The sequence below is a fragment of the Colossoma macropomum genome, unplaced genomic scaffold (genome assembly GCF_904425465.1).
Source record: "Colossoma macropomum unplaced genomic scaffold, Colossoma_macropomum, whole genome shotgun sequence".
Taxonomy (NCBI): domain Eukaryota; kingdom Metazoa; phylum Chordata; class Actinopteri; order Characiformes; family Serrasalmidae; genus Colossoma; species Colossoma macropomum.
The window spans coordinates 8505321-8526295 of NW_023494799.1; the positions used below are offsets into that span (position 1 = coordinate 8505321).

The window sequence follows — 20975 nt, forward strand, 5'->3', positions numbered from 1 at the left end:
TTTGTTAGATTATTTGTCATTGATTCAAAAAGACAGCAGGAAGATAAACAGGTCCTTGTGTGGCTTATGAAAGAGGAAAAAAAGCTTATTTCCTAGAGATCAATGAGCCTTGATGAATTATGCATTATGTATTCTTTTCTTGCCAATGCTGAGATCCATAGGGTGCAGGACACATTCAACCAAGTGAGGAATGAGTAAGTACACAACCCAGTGGAGTTATTAGTGTGGTAATGCTCCCCAGTGGCTATGATACGAGGATATGAGGGAAAAATTCATTAGGTGGGGAAGGGAAAAGGGCCATTGACAAAATCACCGCACCTCAGGCCACCAGAGAATCAGATTCTCAACCGGACTTAAAAGCAATCCCTATTATATACACTTTCCATTAGAGCTATCGCAGAGTATGGCTGGAGTCAGAAACGCATTGATTAAGGCGACCACTGCGATTCATTATATCATCTAAGTGGAGCCGAGGGGGAAAAAGAAGCTCTGAAACCATCTTTTTTTCCCTCCTCCTCACATTGGAGAGTGAAAATGTAATTTTCAGGCAGATGGAGTGCGTGAATGATGCACTGTATGGGGTGAGGGGAGGCTGAAAAATAGAGTGGCTACTGACTGTCAGAGCGAGAGCATGGAAATTCATTCATTGATTTATTTTCATTAGATATGGTTTTGTTTGGCACCTCTAGTCTCCGCCTGCCGGGCCGTTATCACATTTGATTTAATGTAAAGCGGACAGTTTCCTGCGAGATGGAAAGGGAAATGTCATCAATGGCTCTGCACTCCACTGTAATTAACTACAGAGACTGCAGAACGACGCTTCTCCAGGCGGTTTCTTTGTCTCCTTCTGGACGCAGTGACAACAGCTTTTTGTTTTGTTTTCCTTCACTTCAGCTCGGTTTCGTGCTGATGTTTTGCTGCGCTCAATTTCAGCCAGAATGTCAAGCCTGCATCCACTTTATAGATTAAAATGCTACTGGAAGCTGCTGTTTATTTCAGTGGTCATCGGTTCACAGTAGCTGAAGGGAGGCAGACATGCACCAGACCCTGATGTCAGTAGGTTCTTTTGGCTTGACCATTGATTTGAAGCTGAATTTTCGCTTATCATTAATGTACACTCTTAGATAAATAAAGGTTCCTAAGTGGTTCTGGGCTTGGACATATGGTTCTCAGAAAAATCTTGGTAAAACTTTAGAATAATAGGCGTCTATAAACAGTGAATTAACCATTATCAAATTGTTAATGATCATTAATAATTATACGATTGTTTATTGTTATTTTACTTACTGATATGTAAATAACTAAAGTACTTTTCATAAATGTAGTATAAAAATAATAACATTATGACCACCTCCTTGTTTCTATGCTCATTGTCCATTTCATCAGCTCCACTTACTATATAGGTGCACTTTGTAGATCTACAGTTACAGACTGTAGTCCATCTGTTTCTCTGCATACTTTGTTAGCCCCCTTTTACCCTGTTCTTCAGTGGTCAGGACCCCCATGGACCCTCACAGAGCAGGTATTATCTGGGTGGTGGATCATTCTCAGCACTGCAGTAACACTAATGTGGTGGTGGTGTGTTAGTGTGTGTTGTGCTGGTACGAGTGGATCAGACACAGCAGTGCTGCTGGAGTTTTTAAACACTGTGTCCACTCACTGTCCACTCTATTAGACACTCCTACCTTGTCAGTCCACCTTGTAGATGTAAAGTCAGAGACGATAGCTCATCTGCTGCTGCACAGTTTGTGTTGATCATCCTCTAGTCCTTCATCTATGGTGACAGGACGCTGTTGGCTGGATAGTTTTGGTTGGAGGACTATTCTCAGTCCAGCAGTGACACTGAGGTATTTAAAAACTCCAGCAGCACTGCTGTGTCTGACCACTGAAGAACAGGGTAAAAGGGGGCTAACAAAGTATGCAGAGAAACAGATGGACTACAGTCTGTAACTGTAGATCTACAAAGTGCACCTATATAGTAAGTGGAGCTGATAAAATGGACAATGAGCGTAGAAACAAGGAGGTGGTCATGATGTTATGCCTGATCGATGTATTTAAGTGTAATAAATAAAATTAATACTTTAAAAAGCCCAACTTTATAATGGGGAATGTGAATGATTATTAGTGTTTTAACAACAACTTATATTAACTAATCATTAAGGAAATGCTTATGCATCACTAAGTAGCAAGATACTAAATAACTGAATGTTATGAATTGTGAATTGTGAGTTTTAAGAGTTCACAATTTTATTCCACTCACTGGACTATTTCTATCAGTCCATTCATCGTGAAATGTTCAAACAACATAAAGATTAGAAGATCCTTTAATGGAGTTATGAGATTTTGATTAAAAAATTACAAAAAGTTACAAATTTTGACATTTCAGTGACAAATTGCATCCAAATTGCATCTAGCTGACTGAAGAGCCAAATATTCATTACACCCAAAAATAAAATTCACATTGACATCTGACTCTTTTTTTACGAGATTATTTTTATTACAGACTAAAAAAGGTAACACACTGTATTTACTTGATTCAAATGTGTACATCATTTAGATATGATGAAAATATATATTAACACAACTTTGTCTTTCAGTTTCCTTACAGTCTTAAAAAAGACGGTTCTTCAAGAGTTCTTTAGTAAAGACAGTGGTTCTATATAGAACCATGAACACTCAAAGAACCATCTGTATGCTTAAACGGTTCTTTGCATGGAGAAAAGGTTGTTTATATTGATGGAGAATGTGTTGCATGTGCTCCTATATAGCACCAAAAGGGTTCTACTATTGTTATGAGGTCAAACTTGTAATAATAGAAAAACCTTTGGTGACCTATCCAGGGTGTTTCCTGCCTTCTGCCCAAGAGTGCTGGGATAGGCTCCAGCAGCCCCCATGAACCAGGAGAATAAGCGGCTCAGAAAGTGTGCGTGTGTGTATATATATAGACATCAAAACAATCTAACCGAAAAACTTTTTGGTGATATATAGAACTATTTTCAAAAAGGTTCTATATAGAATCATATACAACAATTCTCCATCAATCTGAAGAGCCATTTCATGATGCAAAGAACCTTTTAAACATTGTCTTTAAAGAACTCTTGGAGAACCATCATTTGTTTAAGAGTAAACTTAGATTTCCACAGGGAAGCTTGCTTTTGGCACCACTGTTATGCCACTAGAGACTCAAAGCCTTCACACCTGAGTGTAAGTGCCTGTCCTGCTGATGTTACAGCTGCTACTCTTTCCTTTTATAGCTCTAGAGTCACACTTGTCAAACCTGTAGAATTTGCTTAGCGTCCATTTTTGTTGGCTTTTTAAATGCCAGCGTGCAAAGTCTGTGTTTAATGCGAGGTCGCTGTATTGGTCAGTGGCGCGTGGTGTAATCCAAACACATATATCAGTCCGATCTGGGCTGTTACTGGGATGATGCTGTGTAGTGCACCAGAGTTTTGTGAAAGGAACTTTAGTTTGAGAATGTGAAAAACTGTGAGATTCACATTCAGTGCTGTGAGACTGCAGCAAATGCAAAAAAAAAAAAACCTGATTCTCAAAGGTAAACCTTGAGATTCCCAAAGAGAAATGATTCTTCGATTCAAGGCATTTGGGAATCAAGAGTTGACTCTAAAGCCTTGGACTCGCTTCTACACAGAGATGTTCAAGTTTGCCTGCACTTGTGTGCACACAAAGTGAGATATTCTGCCGTCATTCTCTAGACAGCCTGTCTGAAAAATATGTCCTTCCACAGCACATATCAATAGACCGGCTGTAGTTTACTTTGGACAGTGTTGAAAAGAGAAAAATGGAAAGTTTGTAATAACAAAGTGGCTTCAACATCATCAGTGCTGAAACATCTACCTACCCAACAGAGGAGAAAGAGGCGAATCAAATAGCTCAGCCAGCTCATTAGTTGACGTTAATTCTGCTAAGATTAACTCTTCAAATTTCCTTGCTAAGGTCAATAATGGTAAGTTGATTTGACAAAGCCAACTGGCCGTTTTTTACAGGTCGCAGTTTTCAAGCTACAATCATGAAAGTTTGAATGATCTATACAAGAATACTGTGCTCTTGTTTCTGGGACTGATCGCACAAACATTTTTGTTTTCTCAATAGGAAATGAAAAGCAGAATGTTGAGAAACTTCAAATCTAACTGCCATAAATGAAGCTATAAAGGACAACTTTCATTCACTTACTTACTAGAACATATATACAACATCTTAGTATTTACCTGGGATACCATAGCAATGGCACAGCAACACTTTAGCAACCACCTGCGCTACCACGGCAACAGCCTAGCAACACCTCAGCAACCACTTTGGATACCATAGCAACTGCCTAGCAATACCTTAGCAGCCACTTTGGATACCATCACAACTGCTTAGCAACACTTAGGCAACTACCTAGGGTACTACAGCATGGCCTAGCAACACTTTAACAACCACCTGGGATACCACAGCAATGGCCAAGCAAAACTATAGCAACCCCCTGGGATACCATAGCAACAGCTTCACAACACCTTAGCAACCACCTAGGATACCATAGAAACAGCCAAACAACACCTTAGCAACCACCTGGGGTACCATAACAATGGCCTAGCAGCACCTCAGCAACCACTTAGGATACCATAGCGATGGCCTAGCAACACCACAGCAACCACTTGAGATATATAACAACTGCCTAGCAACACCTTAGCAGCCACTTTGGATACCATCAGAACTACTTAGCAACACTTTAGCTACCACTTTGAATACCACAACAATGGCCTTGCAAAACCTTAACAACCACCAGGGATACCATAGCAACACCCTTACAACACCTTAATGACCACCTGGGGTACTATAACAATGGCCTGGCAGCACCTCAGTAACCACTTGGGATACCATAGCAATGGCCTAGCAACACTGGGATATCATAATAATGGCCTAGCAACACCTTAGCGACCACTTGAGATACCATTGCAACTGCATAGCAACACTTAAGCAACCTCCTAGGACACTACAACAATGGCCTAGCAACACCTTAGCAACCACCTGGGATAACATAACAATGGCCTAGCAACTCCTCAGCCACCATATCGGATGCCATAGTGATGGCCTAGCAACTCCTTAGCAACCAGCTAGGATACATAATAACTGCCAAGCAACACCTTAGCAGCCTCTTTGGGTACCATCGCAACTGCTTAGCAACACTTTAGCAACCACCTGGGACATCACAGCAATGGCTTAGCAAAACCTTAGCAACCACCGGGGATACCATGGCAACAGCCCCACAACACCATTTCAACCACCTGGGATACCATAACAATGGCCTAGCAACACTTTAGCATCCACCTTGGATACCACAACAATAACTTAGCAACACTGGGATACCATGATAAAGGCAACACCTTAGCAACCACATTGGATACCATAGCAACTGCTTAGCAACACTTAAGCAACTACCTGGAATACTATAGCAATGTCCTAGCAACACTTTAGCAACCACTGGGGATACCACAACAATGGCCTTGCAAAACCTTAGCAACCATCTGGGATACTATAGCAACAGCCTTGCAACACCTTAGCAACCACCTGGGATACCATAACAATGGCCTAGCAACACGTTTGCAACTACCTTGGATACCACAACAATGGCCTAGTAACACTGGGATACCATATTAATGGCCTAGCAACACCTTAGCAACCTCATGAGATTGTCTAGCAACGGCCTTGTCAAGCCAATTAAAGTTCCTCCAAGAAGTTTCCCGTTATAGTTAATATAGTACTCTGTTTAATTTGTGCCAGATCTTTTATGTGTCTTGGCTTTTGGAACCAAGATTATTGTGTGGAATTGAGTCTTGTAATCGACTCCACCAACTTCCGTCTCTCGGAATTAGAAGTGAAGTCGACTCAAACATTTCTGGAATCTAACAGCCGTAGCTCCAGAAGAAACTGCATGCATTATATCAAAACAATGTGATTACAGTGTCCATACATGCCTGGACGATCAGCACTGAATCAAAGCAAAATTACAGCCATCAAACACCTCATAACTGTGAATCCTTTACATGTGATTTTCTCTAAATCGACCTTTAGAACACACATAAGAGTACAAATCACCCCTGAAACGCTGGGCAAGAAATTCTGTTCTCTACGGGCACTGAGAGTCCACCTTTCACCTGCTCTTGTATATTTCATGTGGCAGATGTTGGTACAGAATTGGCATGTCATGTCAGCACTACAGCAGCAGCAGCATCACTCTTGGTAAAAGGCCTCCGTTTCTGAGTGAGTAAACATGCTGCAGTGAAAACTCACAGCAGAGGCAATATGGACAGAAACTAGCCACACAAAACAGCATGAGTGAATTGAGAAAGGCCTAAAGCCTTATGCTAATATCCAACGACAATTTAAAGCACTCTGCGGCTCACGATGGAAGCAGAAAGGAGCTGTTAAGTATATGGACTGCACATACTGTCGGACATACTGTAAATCAGCACTGCAGCAATAAGTGTTGTTCTGTAATGGCATTCGTGATGACATTTCGCTAAAGCATGAAGGGGAATGCATTTTGGACCACGCAGCAGCACTCGTGGGGATAATGGCGCAGCTCATCGCGGAGGAGATGATGGCTGCCCACTCCTCTAAGAGCAGCTGAAGTAGAACACTAGTCTGTTGTGTTTAGTAGAAGAGATGGGACACACAAAGCAGAGAGGCCACCAGAGTGCCTGAGTCTGAAATAGCACTGCAGTGTCTTCCATTGTAGTGTTCGCTGAGAGCAGCTGAGGCGAGACTTGCTGGGCGATATGGCCTATACCAGTTTACTGATTTTGGTTCATAGCGATATGATTTTTAGCTTGTATTGATGGATAACAAGCATCTATTTATGATAACATTCCATTCAGTAACGTGGAGATGTCTGTGTTGTCACAGTGGTAGAAATACAGGACTGTGCAAAAGATATAAAGGCCTGGTAGACCACCAACACTGTCACCGTCAGATGGGGCAGAACGTTTACCTAATTGCGATTTTTTAGACCAATATTGTAACTAAATTATTGTCTACAAATTAAGGTTCAGACCTATTTTTTGGCAAAGAAGACCACTTTTCTGGCTTAAAGCTTGACCACTGCCATGCTGTCTCGTTGCTGTGATGGTGTTGTCATGTATACAGCACAGGGATGTTCAGTTGCATTGGTTTGGTCTAACTTATGCATAGGCCAAGTTAAATTTCTCTGTTTAAAACGTAAAAAAACATTGTTGATAAAACAATTTAACTTAAGCAGCCTGTGATTTGAAAACTGCACTCTTTACATTGCGATTTTGATATAAAAATGGTCAATCTTTCAGCCCTAAAATCAGAAAAACAGTACTTAAAGCTTTCCTCTTTGAGAGAGAGGAGAAAATCAAGCTCCTCTTGTGCCAGATCTCGAAAAAATCCACTGTCCATCCTTCCATTGTGAGAAGACAAAGCAACGCTAAGGGTCTTAAAGGATGTGTAGCTGCCAATAACCCCTCACTGAGAAAAGGAGACAGACACATCAAACAAAGCAGCAGAACAGTGGACTGACCACCCCAGAGCCCAGATCTCAACATCACTGAATGTGTTTGGGGTTACTTAGATTGCAAAAAGCAGAAAATGCAACCAACTTCAAGGACTGAACTTTGGAGATGTGGAAAAATATCCCTGCAGATTTCTTTGAAAAACTGAAAGCAAGTCTTCAGAAACAAATGGAAGCTGTAATACAGGCAGAGTGGACACACTAAATACTGAAAATATACATTTTTTCCTGAAGCAGAACAGTTAATATCATTTGCACAGTGCTGTACATTGTATAAGATTCCCTTCTGTGTCCATTTAGGAGAAGAACACTATTTTAGTGCTCTCAGGATGCATGGGAAGCTAAGGAGTAAGAGGTGGAACGTAGTATAATACTGCAACAATCCATGCTTAATAAGAACACAAGCACTGTAACGCATAGCAACAACTTCCTCAAGTCTACCCACTTTCACTAATCCCTAATGCATTACCGTTGCTTGCACTGCCTGCGCCAAAGAAACGAATACAGTGAGTAATAACTGAAGGTGTACTCCAGATACATTTGCAAAAAAAAAAAAACGAAAAAATAATACAATAAGACTGCTTACAGCCCCTCGACCTCCCCACCCTGCCTGTACTAGTGTTCTTCTGCAAGCATGATCAATTTGCAGCATTAAATCAGAAGAAATCAATTGCGGATACCTTCCTAAAAACCTAATTATGACTTAAAGGAAGTGGGTAAAATTGCTCCTATTCCCACACGCTTAAATAATGAGTGTGTGCGGCGCCGGCCATGTCACAGCAGATATGGCAAATCTGCATTTAGATGAAAATGTTTTTACAAGCAAAACCCTCCCGAGACCCTGCCTTTGTCTGAGGATCTGCCGATGCTTTTTAATCTTTCCTTCTCCAAATGAGGTCCAATCAAAACAAACAGACGTGGAAAAAAAAAATTTGGGTTTAGAGAGACAGAGAGAGGGGTTGAGGCAACCTGGTGTAGTGAGCGGAAAAGGGATAGGAGGGAAAAAAGCAATCACAGGAGCATTCTTGATGCATTGCGATTGTTGACTTTTGTCTTATTTGTCGTCTCTTTTGAACACCTGAAATGCATTAAGCGCTGTCAGAAGCCTTTATCTGCCCGAGGCTGTGTGGCGGGAACAGGAGACAACAGCACAGCGGCGTTCTCAAGCGCTCTCCGCAAAAACACACATACAATTCTGGACATGTCTCTTTTCCCATCTGTTTCTCCCTCTCTTTGCTCCCATAACAGGCTCCTTGCTGCGGCCTCATTGTCGTCACTTATCCAGCCGCTATCAAAATGATTGATCGCTTGCGGGCTGTGCTGACAATGCCCGCGCTATCAGCAGTCATTTCACTGACTGACTTAAGCTGGAGAGTTTCATCCACTAATGGCCTTTTTATCGTCAATTCCGAACGCACAAGAATAAAGCAAGAACGATCATTACGGGAAAACAAATTTGTGGCCTGTCACAGCCGTGGTCAGTTCGGTATCAACAGAATAAGATGAGCAAATAGACATCTGCAGCCTACTAAGCACCTGACCTTTTGTTGGAAAAGAAAAAGGGCTTCTAACACAATGGACCTCAAAGACGTAACTGGGGAGCGCCTGCGGATGTTAGCCCCCCTCCTCACACGTCCCTTAATGATTACCATGGCAACAAAGGTATATCTGGCGAGAAGGAGGGAAAAAAGGGGGTGGGGATGGGGGGCTTCAAGGGTGGGGGGTGTAACGCTCCATCAGTGGCGCTGAAACAATTATGAAGGGATTCGGCTGATCTCAGTTGCGGCATTGGGTCGAGTCCTTCAGAGGGGTATTTATTTATGAGCTAATCAGAGATGTGTTTTACAAAGCAGGATCACTCAAATAGCTGGACAACTTAAGCCAAAAATGGGAACTGTCCAATAGCAATGGCCTCTCCAAAGTCTCCCTCTATTGGACGTATAAGCATTTTGGTGTGGTTCATGTAGCAAAGCCAGTCGTCATGCCTACATGATTTTTTTTCCCAATGTTTATATCCCTTAAATTCCAATATATGGGCTGTGTTTGTTGCAAAGGACCTCAATTCTCACTGAATGCCTCATTTAAAGAGCACTCCAGGTTAAAATAGACAAAAGAAAACGTTTAATGTGGACTGAAATCCTCAGAAAAAAGCAAGATTTTTTATGTCTCAATCCTTTTGACAGCCAGATTCCTGACAGCCATGAGCAGCACCACGTTTAATTGGTTTCCACTCAAAGAACTCAACACTGTCCGCAGTAATAAAGCTCCTTATCACTTCACTGTGACTGGGCAGAACTAAACTGCTGTACACTGGTCATATATTAAGGTGTTCACTGTTATGGCATCACAACCATGATAAATTTAAAAAATCAGCTGTTTTTGGAGCTTTGTTTTCATATATTGACTGCATGGACTAGAGAACAGACAAGGGACCTGTAAGCTACAAGTTAACCAAGAAAACACCACCTAGCCTTTAAACTGCCCCCCATTACCAACTTGTTGTCCCACCTCAGCGCACTATCCAGAGTTAAAGCAGCCTAGAGTTGAAAAGTACCTTAAACCTTTTTATTATTATTAATATTTAAGAGTATTTTAGTATATATTATGATATACTAGGTATCTACAGTGAAACTAATATATAAGTCACGCAGATTTGAGAGTAAGGAACTAAAGTTCCCATGCAGACCCTTAGGCTTAGTCCCTGTCCCGCCAGTTTTAGTCCCCGTGTTGCAACCGAGACTTCTACAGCAACAGTTTTGGCAAATCACCTAGACTGAATAATGAAAATCAGCCTGTTTGTTTGTCCCCACTGAGTCCAATCCACCTGTAAGTACCACCCCCCCGGCAGTGTTTCCTCCTCTGAGCATACAGAGTCATTGTCCTCTCAGGTAGTGCCAGAGGCATATCGTAGATTAACAACAGATGGGGTGCGAGAGCGAAGATGTGGCAGACACGCAGGGCTTTGTAATGACATTCCTGTGCTGGTGCCGCCTGGCATTAGATCTATCCTTAGAAACCCCAGCAGTCCCCTCCCTCCAGTTCCCCCCACACCCATCCCATCCCATCCGCCAACTCCATCAATATTAAGTGAGGTCTCAGGGAGCCATCTCTCCTTCGCTCACACGCATGCTTAGAAACACACTCTGAGGCCACATCCGTGACTAATTTCCCGCCCTGTGTCGCGTAATGGCACATTTATCAGGCCTGGCACAGGGCTGCTGTCTGCTTTCCTTGCCCATCAAAATAACAGAGAACACCCCACATTCCGCCCACCATCTCCCCACTGGCCCCCGCCATCTATTTCCATATTCATTTCCATGAAGTGGCAGAGGGATTGGCAAGCGCCACATCTTCGGGAATATCTGGATTGCTGTAGGTGATTGAGAGCACTTATTTACACTACAGGCATCCCACAGCCAGAGAAAGCCTTGAAGGAGAGATGCTGATGTGGAGAGCTAAATTCTATATAGATTTTTTACCACTTTTTTCCATTTTTAGATGCTTTCATGTGCTGTTGTGACCTAAAAACTTGAGAGCATCTCAAACACCTGATATCTGAGTTCTGACTGACCTTTTTTAGGCTTTTCATCACAGCAGAAAAACAAAGGTTTCAGTGCTCCAAATGCAACTTATTTTTAAGAATCACCAATTAGGCACCTGCATAGAAATGATCATTTATTATTATTGCTTATCAAGTAAGTGTGAGTTTGCAACACTGGTCTGACTAGCAAATCCACCATTTTTCTGACTACAAATTACTCAAACGTAAAGAGTTCATAAACATGACTTCAAAAGTGGTATACAGGACCATCCGCTGAGCTTATGAAGACAGCATCACAAGGTCATGTTTAGCAGGCTGAAGATGTTCCACAAGGGGGAGCTGTTAGGACTGAAATTCCTTTTGTGTGCGTCATTGAAAGGAAGGAAACTGGCAGGAACCCACACTAGCAGGATTTTATGAAGGCATTTATGATTACTAGGGCTGTGATCATGCAATAACTGTATTACCACAACATCATGTGATGTTAAGCTCATTACTGCCATCACTGCATTTTTTTGTTTTTTGCTATTTCATTTTTTTTCTGGTGAAAGTTGATTCACAATCATTAATCATGCTTGGCATCATCTTACAAGTTTCCTAACAGCTCTCTGTTAGTGAGCTGAAAAGACTAGGCTGTAATGTTAGCTGAGATCTGATCATCTAAAAGACTGACCGCCTTTCTCTGTGTAAATTTAAAGCTTTCTGTTGTCTCAATATGTCTTTAACATAGCAATGACAAAATGCTGAGTGTTCTGTGATGTGATGAGAAATTGATCATTGCTTACGTTGCTTTTTCATCACGTTAAGAAAAAATCCATACCGTCACAGCCCTAATGCTTACACTCACAAACTGTATGTGTATGATATTTGAGCCCTGTACATATGCAGGCTATATACTGTTGTTGGAAACTGGATCAGAGCAATGATTGGCTAAGTTGTGGAGGACCACATGCTAATAAATGTACTATAGGTGCTATGTAAGAGTGTGGCTTCACACCAGTGACACTGTATGTCCTTGTTTTCCCTTTAATGCCGAGAAAGTTCATTCTTCCAGCAGAACAAGCAGACTGCTTGTGAAATCCGCCTGTGTCCAGCGCCAAGAGTGGCCGATGCCTGAGAAGAGAGGGCTATGTGGCCCTCCTGTTCTGGCCCAGGCCAGATTCCACTGTTTATCCCACCATACGGCCCACACAATGGCTACAGATGGCGGCAGATAGGCCAGGGAGCAGGGGACGGCGAGGGGCCCGAGCAGCCCCAACCCTGGGCTGTGCGAGCCTGGCCCTGCAGCACACTGATAAAGAGCCAGGCCTGGTCTGGGATCAGTGCAGGCCGTGCTGTGAAACAGCTCAATGGACTCTAGCCTGACGCAACCAGCTGACGCAGGACTTAAGAGATGTAGACTGTGTTCTTCTGACAAAAGCCCGGAGCACCCAAACCTAATGTTCTCCAACAAACACGAACATTGGGTTGGTTTGCCACACACGTGTGATTGTTAGGAGACTCTAGAATATTCTCACTGTTCTATAATGTTCTTGCCTCAGTCACATTGTTCTAGAATGTTCTTCCCAATTCACACTGTTCTAGAATGTTCTTTGTATTCACACCTATCTAAAATGTTTTCCCCTTTTTCACTCTTTTCTAAAACAGTCTCCCCATTCACACAGCTCTAGAATGTTCTTCCCCATTCAAGCTGTTCTAGAACGTTCTCCTTATTCGCATTGTGTTAGAATGTTCTTCACATTCGCACCACTCTAAAATGTTCTCCCCCTTTTTACTCTTTTCAAAAATGTTCTCCCCATTCACACTGTTCCTGAGTGTTCTCTCCATACCTACTGTTCTGGAGTGGTCTCCCTATTCACATTCATATAAAAAGTTTTCCCACCATTTCACAATGTTCTACAACATTCTCCCCCATTCACACCATTCTAGACTGTTCTTCACATTTGCACCTCCCTAAAATGTTCTCCCCCTTTTTATTCTTTCTAAAATGTTCTCTCCATTCACACTGTTCTAGGATGTTGCCTTCCATTCACACAGTTCTAGAATGTTCTTCCCTATTCACATTGTTCTAGAATGTTCTTCACATTCACACTGTTCTAGAATGCTCTCTCCATTCACACTATTCTTGAATGTTCTCCCCATTCACACTGTTCTAGAATGCTTTCTCCATTCAGACTGTTCCTGAATGTTCTCCCCATTCACACTGTTCTAGAATGCTTTCTCCATTCACACTGTTCCTGAATGTTCTCCCCATTCACACTGTTCTAGAATGGTCACCCTATTCACATTCATATAAAAAGTTTCCCACTTTTTTTTACATTGTTCTACAACATTCTCCCCCATTCACACTATTCTAGAACGTTGCTTCCCATTCATATAGCTCTAGAATGTCCTTCCCCTTCACACTGTTCTAGAATGTTCTTTCTTCGCTTACAGTGGTTAATCTGGCTCGTCAGTTCTTATCCTAGCTGGCTGCTAACCGTTTTATTGAGGAATGCTGGGTTAGTAAGTCATGACCCAAAGGCCGTGCATTCTTTAAAAAAATAAAAACTCTAAGCAATGATTGATTTTTACTGTTACTTTTCAATAAAGCTAGAAAGAATCATTTGGAGAGGAGGGAGGCAGAAGGGGTGCTGTCTGTAATGGAATGGCCTGTCCAGTCACCCAACCTTAACCTGATTGAGCTGACCTGGGAGAGAGTGATGGAAAGGTTCAAATAAGAGATGTCAAACCAGCTCCAAGACCCTCCTGGACTTCCTGCAAGAGGCATCTTAGAGCATCTCTGAGGGATGAAGAGCATGTGTGCAGCAGTTATTATTTTTAAAACGTGATAAACCTAATGGATACTCACGAATGCATAATGTTTGCAGTCAGAGACTGTGTGTATAAAGCTATATTCCTCAGAATGTACTAAGTAGAATGAAGTATAAAATCAATTCTGATGCAATTTATGACAACAGCTGTTTATTGATATGGAAAGTGTTCACTTGATCAGATTCTTCATCAAGGCTGTGGAGATGACCACAAGCAATAAGGCGCAAGGGTGCTATGGATGAGTGGTGCCTTGTATCACTGTTCTCTTGCTTAGTAATTGCCACAAATATTTACTCAAAGTAAAGACTGTAACTGTTCATGTACCAAAACAATTCTTAACTAAAACAGAAATTCAGGAGACACACAGGGCTGAAAACTGAAAGACAGGTTCTTTTATATATAATTTGCCATTTTTATTTATTAATTGATTTATATTTATTTATGCAATAATGCTGATGATGCATGAAAAATGATAACTGTCATGTTAGGAAACTGAACTGACAGAGACCTAGAGGACTAATTTGATTTAAACAGCTTGCTACATAACATTAAACATTACAAGTTGTAAAATTTTGAAAATATAACACTTCATGGTTTCCCAAAGGCATCTAAAGCTGAATTCCCGAGCACCTCCACCATAAAGATGGAAAACACCTTGCTTTTTATATGTAAAGCATATGGGCGTGGCTTTGGACGTGGCTTTGGATGTCCCACCTAGCAGTGTGATGTTTCTCCAGCAGGGGGAGCTCATGTGGCTTTAGTGTTTTTGACTCAGCATTATTTATGCAATTTCTGTTCATTGAGTCAGTTATGTTAAAAGGCATGTAAGCTAAAGGCTGTAAAGAACACAGCCCTAAGCTGCAGTGGAGTTTTTCACTTTTTATCTGCCACTCAAACTGGTTAAATGCGTTTGCGCTGGTCAGAAGGTACAAACAGTGTTTTTAATCTCTATTTCTCATTTTCATTATCGTGCAAATGATTTGTTAAGTGATAGACTTTGAGATTTGAAATCTTTTGCTTTTTTTCATCCAAAATCTTTGGCCTTTTCCCTTTTTCGCCTAAAAGCACAACTTTTGACCATTTTCAGCCAAGTTGGTTGTAATTTTGGTGTATCCCTATTTTATAACTGACAAAGAAAACACTTTTTGTATAAAAAAAATATAAATACGACTAAGTGTCAGCGTATGCATACTGAAAAAGCTCAGACATGCTTTCTTCCAAACCAGTGACAGCGAAAGCTTTAAAGCAGCATGTGTGTGGTGGATTACTGTATAGGAAGGGGTTAGTGTCACTCCGCATGGAGCTTAGTTCTCTCTCAGCTCAAAAATACAGTCTTGACTCATCCTATCTCTCTCGCTCTCTCTCTCTCTCCCTCTCTCTCTCTTACGGCTTAGTGAGCACACTCACAAGGGCGGACGGGAGCAATATCGGCGCGGCTGATGAGAGGCGGTTATAGGCATTACAGTGAGTAATGATAAGTCTTTAGGTGGCAATGTGGAGAAATGAGGCTTTCGCAGATAAAAGTGTTCCTCATGCACTCCCTATTTACGGGCGGAGAGTGCCGCGCAGGGCCCAGGGAGGCAGGCTGGGGGAATTTGTCTTCATCTCACGTCCTAAAAGCCTCATCAGTGTCAGATCGTGAGGCGTTGTGCTACAGTAATTATCAGGAGATGAAAGGACAAGAGGAAAGCATCTACAGCAAGAAGGGGGCAAGCCGGAGTCAGAGCAGTGCCAGGCTACAGCACGGGCTGATAAGCAGCTGGCACTGAGCATGGATGAACCTGAACATGAGCCATCACACGAGAGAGCCACCATTGGGGACGAAATAGCGGAAATGCTCTGGCTAAAAGCTCTACTGAAATCCAGTGGGCAACCTACTGAAGCTGAAATGACTGAATGCTGACATAAAAAATACAAAAGTGCGATTGTTTCATTACATTTACAAGTAAAATTGAACTGATGGATGGATGCATTGCAAATGTCATTGCTGTCAAAAAAAAGCTACATTTTTTTCTATTTTTATTTTTTTTATGTCATTTGAGCACAGCAGCTGCCCTTTACATCATGTCAAAATTTTTTGATGAATGGACCAATACAAATGCTCCAAAATTGCTTGGAAAAAATTTTATTCCATTAACTTACATTAAAAATGAAAAATGTTTCTGCTTTCTCTTGTAAAGTTAAAATTTTGGAGTTTTTTTGTTTTTTTTAGAGCAAAGAATTGGTCATAATACAATATATACAGGCAAGGGACAAAAGAAAAACCAACACAGGCCACCTGAACTGCTTTCATACGCCTTGGCATTGATTCTACAAGTCTCTGGAACTGTACTGTAGGGATGGAATACCATTCTTCCAGAAGATACTACCTCAACTGGTGTTTTAAGCAGTGCGTTTACTCAATAATCCAACAAAACCAGATTTCTATAGTCATCTGATTATTTAAATGATCATGTAAACAGCATTCTCAGATTTCTTAGATTGGAGTAAGGTCTAGAAATCTGATAAAGAGAGCTGGATTTTAGCTCAGCAATCAGATTTCTCAGTGCATGTAAACTCTTACTCTGATTTCTTTCAGTTTTTTCAGTCTGCAGTTTCCCATGATGATTACTTAAGTCATTAAAGGCATTGACTGGATTACTGACAAAATCTGATTTTCTGTAGTTATCGGATTATTAAGTGCATTGATGGTGGCGCTTTCTAACACTTCCGTCCAAAATCTGTTCAACTGGATGGAGATTTGGTGACCGCAAAGGCCATGGCATCTGATTTACATCATTTTTGTACTCATCAACCCATTCTGTGACCCCTTGTGTCCTGTGGATGGGGCATTGCCATCCTGAAAGAGACCCCTCCCACCAGGATAAAAAATGTTTCACAATAACCTTGTATTAATTTGAAGTGACCCTTCCCTCTAAAAAGGGCCAGTGAAGCAAGCCATTTCCACCCCTCGCAACAGCTTAAAAGAGCCTCTGAACCTCCTGCCTGTACGGGTCAAGCATCCTGTATTGTTCTCACGGTGTACGCTGCACATGCCTACTTGTGGAGAATGTAGTGAATGATGACTCGTCTGACCAGATCACATTTTTCCGTCTCTCTATAGACCAGTGCTGATGGTTTGTACACCACTGAACTGTGCATTCGTCCTTGTAATGAGGGCTTTATGCACTGCAGCTCTACTATAATATCCATCACCGTGTAGTTGTGGATGGACTGTTCTTGCTGACACAGTCTGGTCACGTCCTTCTTTCACATTCTCGGCAGAAAACACATTTAAAGGAACAACATTAAATTGAATGTACAGTAGTGTAAAAGAAATGCATTTCAAGTAAAATTTGACCATTGCAATTGAGCCAATTTTACCACAATGTAAAAGACAGCTGGCGTTTTCAAATGATGTAAAAAATGAAAATCTGAGAGAAATGCTACAAGGTTTTAATATTTCATATATGTATTTTATAATATAACTGTTCTAGGGACATGTGTTCCAGCTAATACTGATATTTGACTTCATCTATTAGAATGAATGCACATCTGGTTTATCACGGAGAAGGAAAAAAGAGCTGTGGCTGACCTTTTCAGGTGACAGCACTGGTGTTACACAAAATAGCATCATGCACAGGAATGCATATCCAAACGTTTTATCATTCAAAAAAAACAGATCGGAAGAATAACATAATGAGCTAGATAAGGTAGACGAGCTAAAACTACAGCGATCTAGGAACACTGGACGACTCATCGTCTTCTACAGGTGCATTTTAATAAAACCACTCTGTTGTTGGTTTGAATCGGTTCTCGTTGATATTTAACAAATGCACTCAGGTCAGTGAAACTGAGTCAGTTGTGTTGTTTTCAATGAAATTACGTTTTCGGATGTACTTCAACATTTGTTTGGTCAGTGTAGTCATGTTTCTTATTGGCTCCTAGCTTCATTTATTTGCATACTGTGTTACTTGTTATACTCACCCTCTTTGTGTGATCTTTCCCACTGAACTACCTTCTGTTGTGTGTGCATCTTTATGACACATCACTGTTAAATGCCTATTCATATTGTTTCGGCTATAAGTGCAAGTTTTCCTGCAACTTACCACTGAGTGTAATTCTACTGCAGCTCAGTAGCATATTTATGGAAATTGAACCTAACTTTGTTCTTATTCTGCTTGTATTAGTAAAACATAAACATATTAAGTTGAATATATATCACTCAACTGAGCATCTTAAAAGCTACTTAACACAATTGGGTGAAACTGCTTAACATTATTAAAACAAATCCATCATTTAAATTTTGGATAAAACATAAAAATACAATAAAATCTACTCAAATGTGTTAAGTTGTTAAGTATTACTCAGTCAAGCATCTTAAAAGTTACTGAACACAGTTAAGTGGAACCGCTTGACATAAGATTTATAAGTAAATCCAAAATTTCATTTCTTTGAGCATGTTTTTTCCTCTCAGTGGATGATGTGCCTACGTGTTAGTTTGTCTGAGAAACGGCTATAAGTATATATTTTAACTGTTTCTGGACGTAGCTTCAGCCTAGCTTATTTAGTGATAAAATCCACTCTGCCTTCACTTCCTTAACAACACGCCCTTGGCATGCGCCGATATTAAAGCACTCGTAGCTGTTCTTTACATTTTCTTTGTTTTCCCATAAAAAAAAAAACATCATGAATACCCAAACAGCGATTTCAGTATCCAAATACTGGAATGGTTAACCAGGTACTCGTGCATACACTGTTAGAAATAAAGGTTCTGTGCAGGTACATTTTTCGTTCGTCAGGGTACAAACAATGTAAATGTGCCCTCAAAGGTACAACAGTGGTTTTCAGGTCCAATTGTGAACCTTAAATAGGTTTTTCCAGGTGAAAAGTTCGTATTTGTACCTTTTCATAACTAAATGTTTTAAAACAGAACAATAAAATACAAGTCTGGAGACGAGACGGGGTGTGTGGAGTCAATATAACTTAGAAAATGTAATGTCAATGGTTTAAGGTACAATTATGTTCCCTGACTAAGGGAACTGAGATGTACCCTTGAGGTTCCCACCCCAGTGACAGTTTAATACCTTTTTTCTGAGATACTCGTACACAGCTGAGATAATTCATACACAGTTTCAGTACTTACAGTGTAACTGCACCTAATCTTTGCACATTTTTAATGTTTTGTGTAGATTATATTGTGCGTTTGAATATTTGATGTTGCACCACCAGAAATTCTTTGTACATCTTGTTCTTGCATCGGATTCCAATTGTGTTGGTTTTGACCATAAAGAGCACTCACCATGTTCTAGAGAAAGGAGCAAGCACACAGTCAGGAGAGGCCACAGCCCAGCCACACGCCACTCCCCCAACATCCTGAGAGAGAGACAGAGAGAGAGAGAGAGAGAGAGAGAGAGAGAGAGAGAGAGAGAGAGAGAGAGAGAGAGAGAGATTGACTGATTATAAATTATAAAACACCTAAAAACCACCTGGAACATTTGGAATGATTATTATCAGAGCTATAAAACACAGGCACTACACACAGACAAACGGAGGGATTTTCTTGCTTTGTGGTTGTAACAAGAAGACGACTACCGCTGAATAAAATGCTAATTTTATCTTGTGCGTTCCTGCTGCTCCGTCAGCCATCAAATATTTACACACACCCACCCGAAGACATCGGGAGCAAATAAAGTCAGCAAATTCAACACGATGAATACCTTTGTTCCCATGGCAATTGTTGGGTATGGCACGTCTTGACATTTTCACAAAACTCTTTGAATATCTACAGTGACAGGCTGAGAATGAACGTCAGGAGGGAAAAAGCCCGTAAGGAGACGTTTCTACTAAAACGTCCAACAAAGGTGAAAAGACCAAAGGACTCTTCCATGCTGGAATGGGCTGGAATAGAGACAGTGGCCGAACAATGGGTTTTCAGTTTAACCACTCAAGCGGGGCCTTCTGTTTCCTTTTCTCTAAAACATCAAAGGCAGACAAATGCCTGACAACTCCATTGCGCACTGATGCGGGCTGTGGAGTCTTTAGCAGGAGTCAAAGAGCTTTCAGTAAATAATAGATGCAGGGGATTCGACACGCTGCGGCCAAGGGCGAAACCGGAGCTGCACTGTGAGAGATGGGCCACGGAGAACTGGTGTACATTACAGTCCACCGTCAACACCGTCTCGGACAAAGACGCACACAAGGACGAATTGAAAGGAAACCATTCAAGAGCACATCAATAAGACAATGAGCTCATTTGAGACCACACAGTCAAGGTACATGAACCGAGCATCTTGTTTTAGATTAACTTGCTGGCCACTATATTAGAAACTCCTCCCGTGTAGCTCCACCTTGGTGGTGTACAGTTAGAGACTATAGCCCGTCTGTTATTTCTGACCACAGAACTGTGCTTAATTGGATATTTTTGGGTGGTGGGCCATTCACTGACCAAACCTTTCACTGCTAGAAAAATGTGCTCATATACTCTGTGCTGACTGCTTTAACTTTCTGAATATTGACACAACAAGTCAAGAATCTTTATCACTCATGATCCCTCAAAACACTTGGAAAATCTAATCTATAATTACACAATGAACTGCACTCGCTGGCCTAGGCCTGGGCATTATCTAAAAATAACCAGCACAATATTTTCTTGTTAAAAAATCGGGACTATTGGTTAAACCCCCACCCTCCAATCTGCTGCACCTTATTTTCTACTCTATTATTAGCTTATATGTGTTTTAAACTAACTGTTTTAATGAAAACCTTTAATGAAAATGAGACAAGTAATACAATACTGAGTAACAAACCATTTTCTGACAACTACACGCCCTGTTTTCAAAGTTACACTGCAACTGCAAAATGTGACATTTTGAGATCCTGCTAGTGTGGGTTCGTAGTGACTTGCATGCTAATAGCTCCAGAAAACCAGCTGATACCCTCATACCACCCTGTCACCATGCCAGTGGTCAGCAGCAGCCCTGTGATCAGAAACTAGCCAGTGATGAATGAGGTAGAGGGGGCTGACAAATTGTGCATGACAACAGAAGGGCTACAGTCAGTACATCATTGTACATCAATATAGTGGAGCTATAAGGTAAGAGGACC

At 41.2% G+C, this 20975-nt stretch overlaps 1 protein-coding gene across 1 annotated transcript in view; it reads right to left on the reverse strand.

The window, feature by feature from the left end:
- ncanb (neurocan b) overlaps positions 1–20975 on the reverse strand; it is a 229952-nt gene that overhangs the window by 145513 nt on the left and 63464 nt on the right. The window contains exon 2 of the mRNA XM_036586813.1: positions 19171–19244. Within this exon, the coding sequence (XP_036442706.1) occupies positions 19171–19243 (73 nt within the window). The 5' untranslated portion in view covers position 19244. The remainder of the gene's footprint in view (positions 1–19170; positions 19245–20975) is intronic.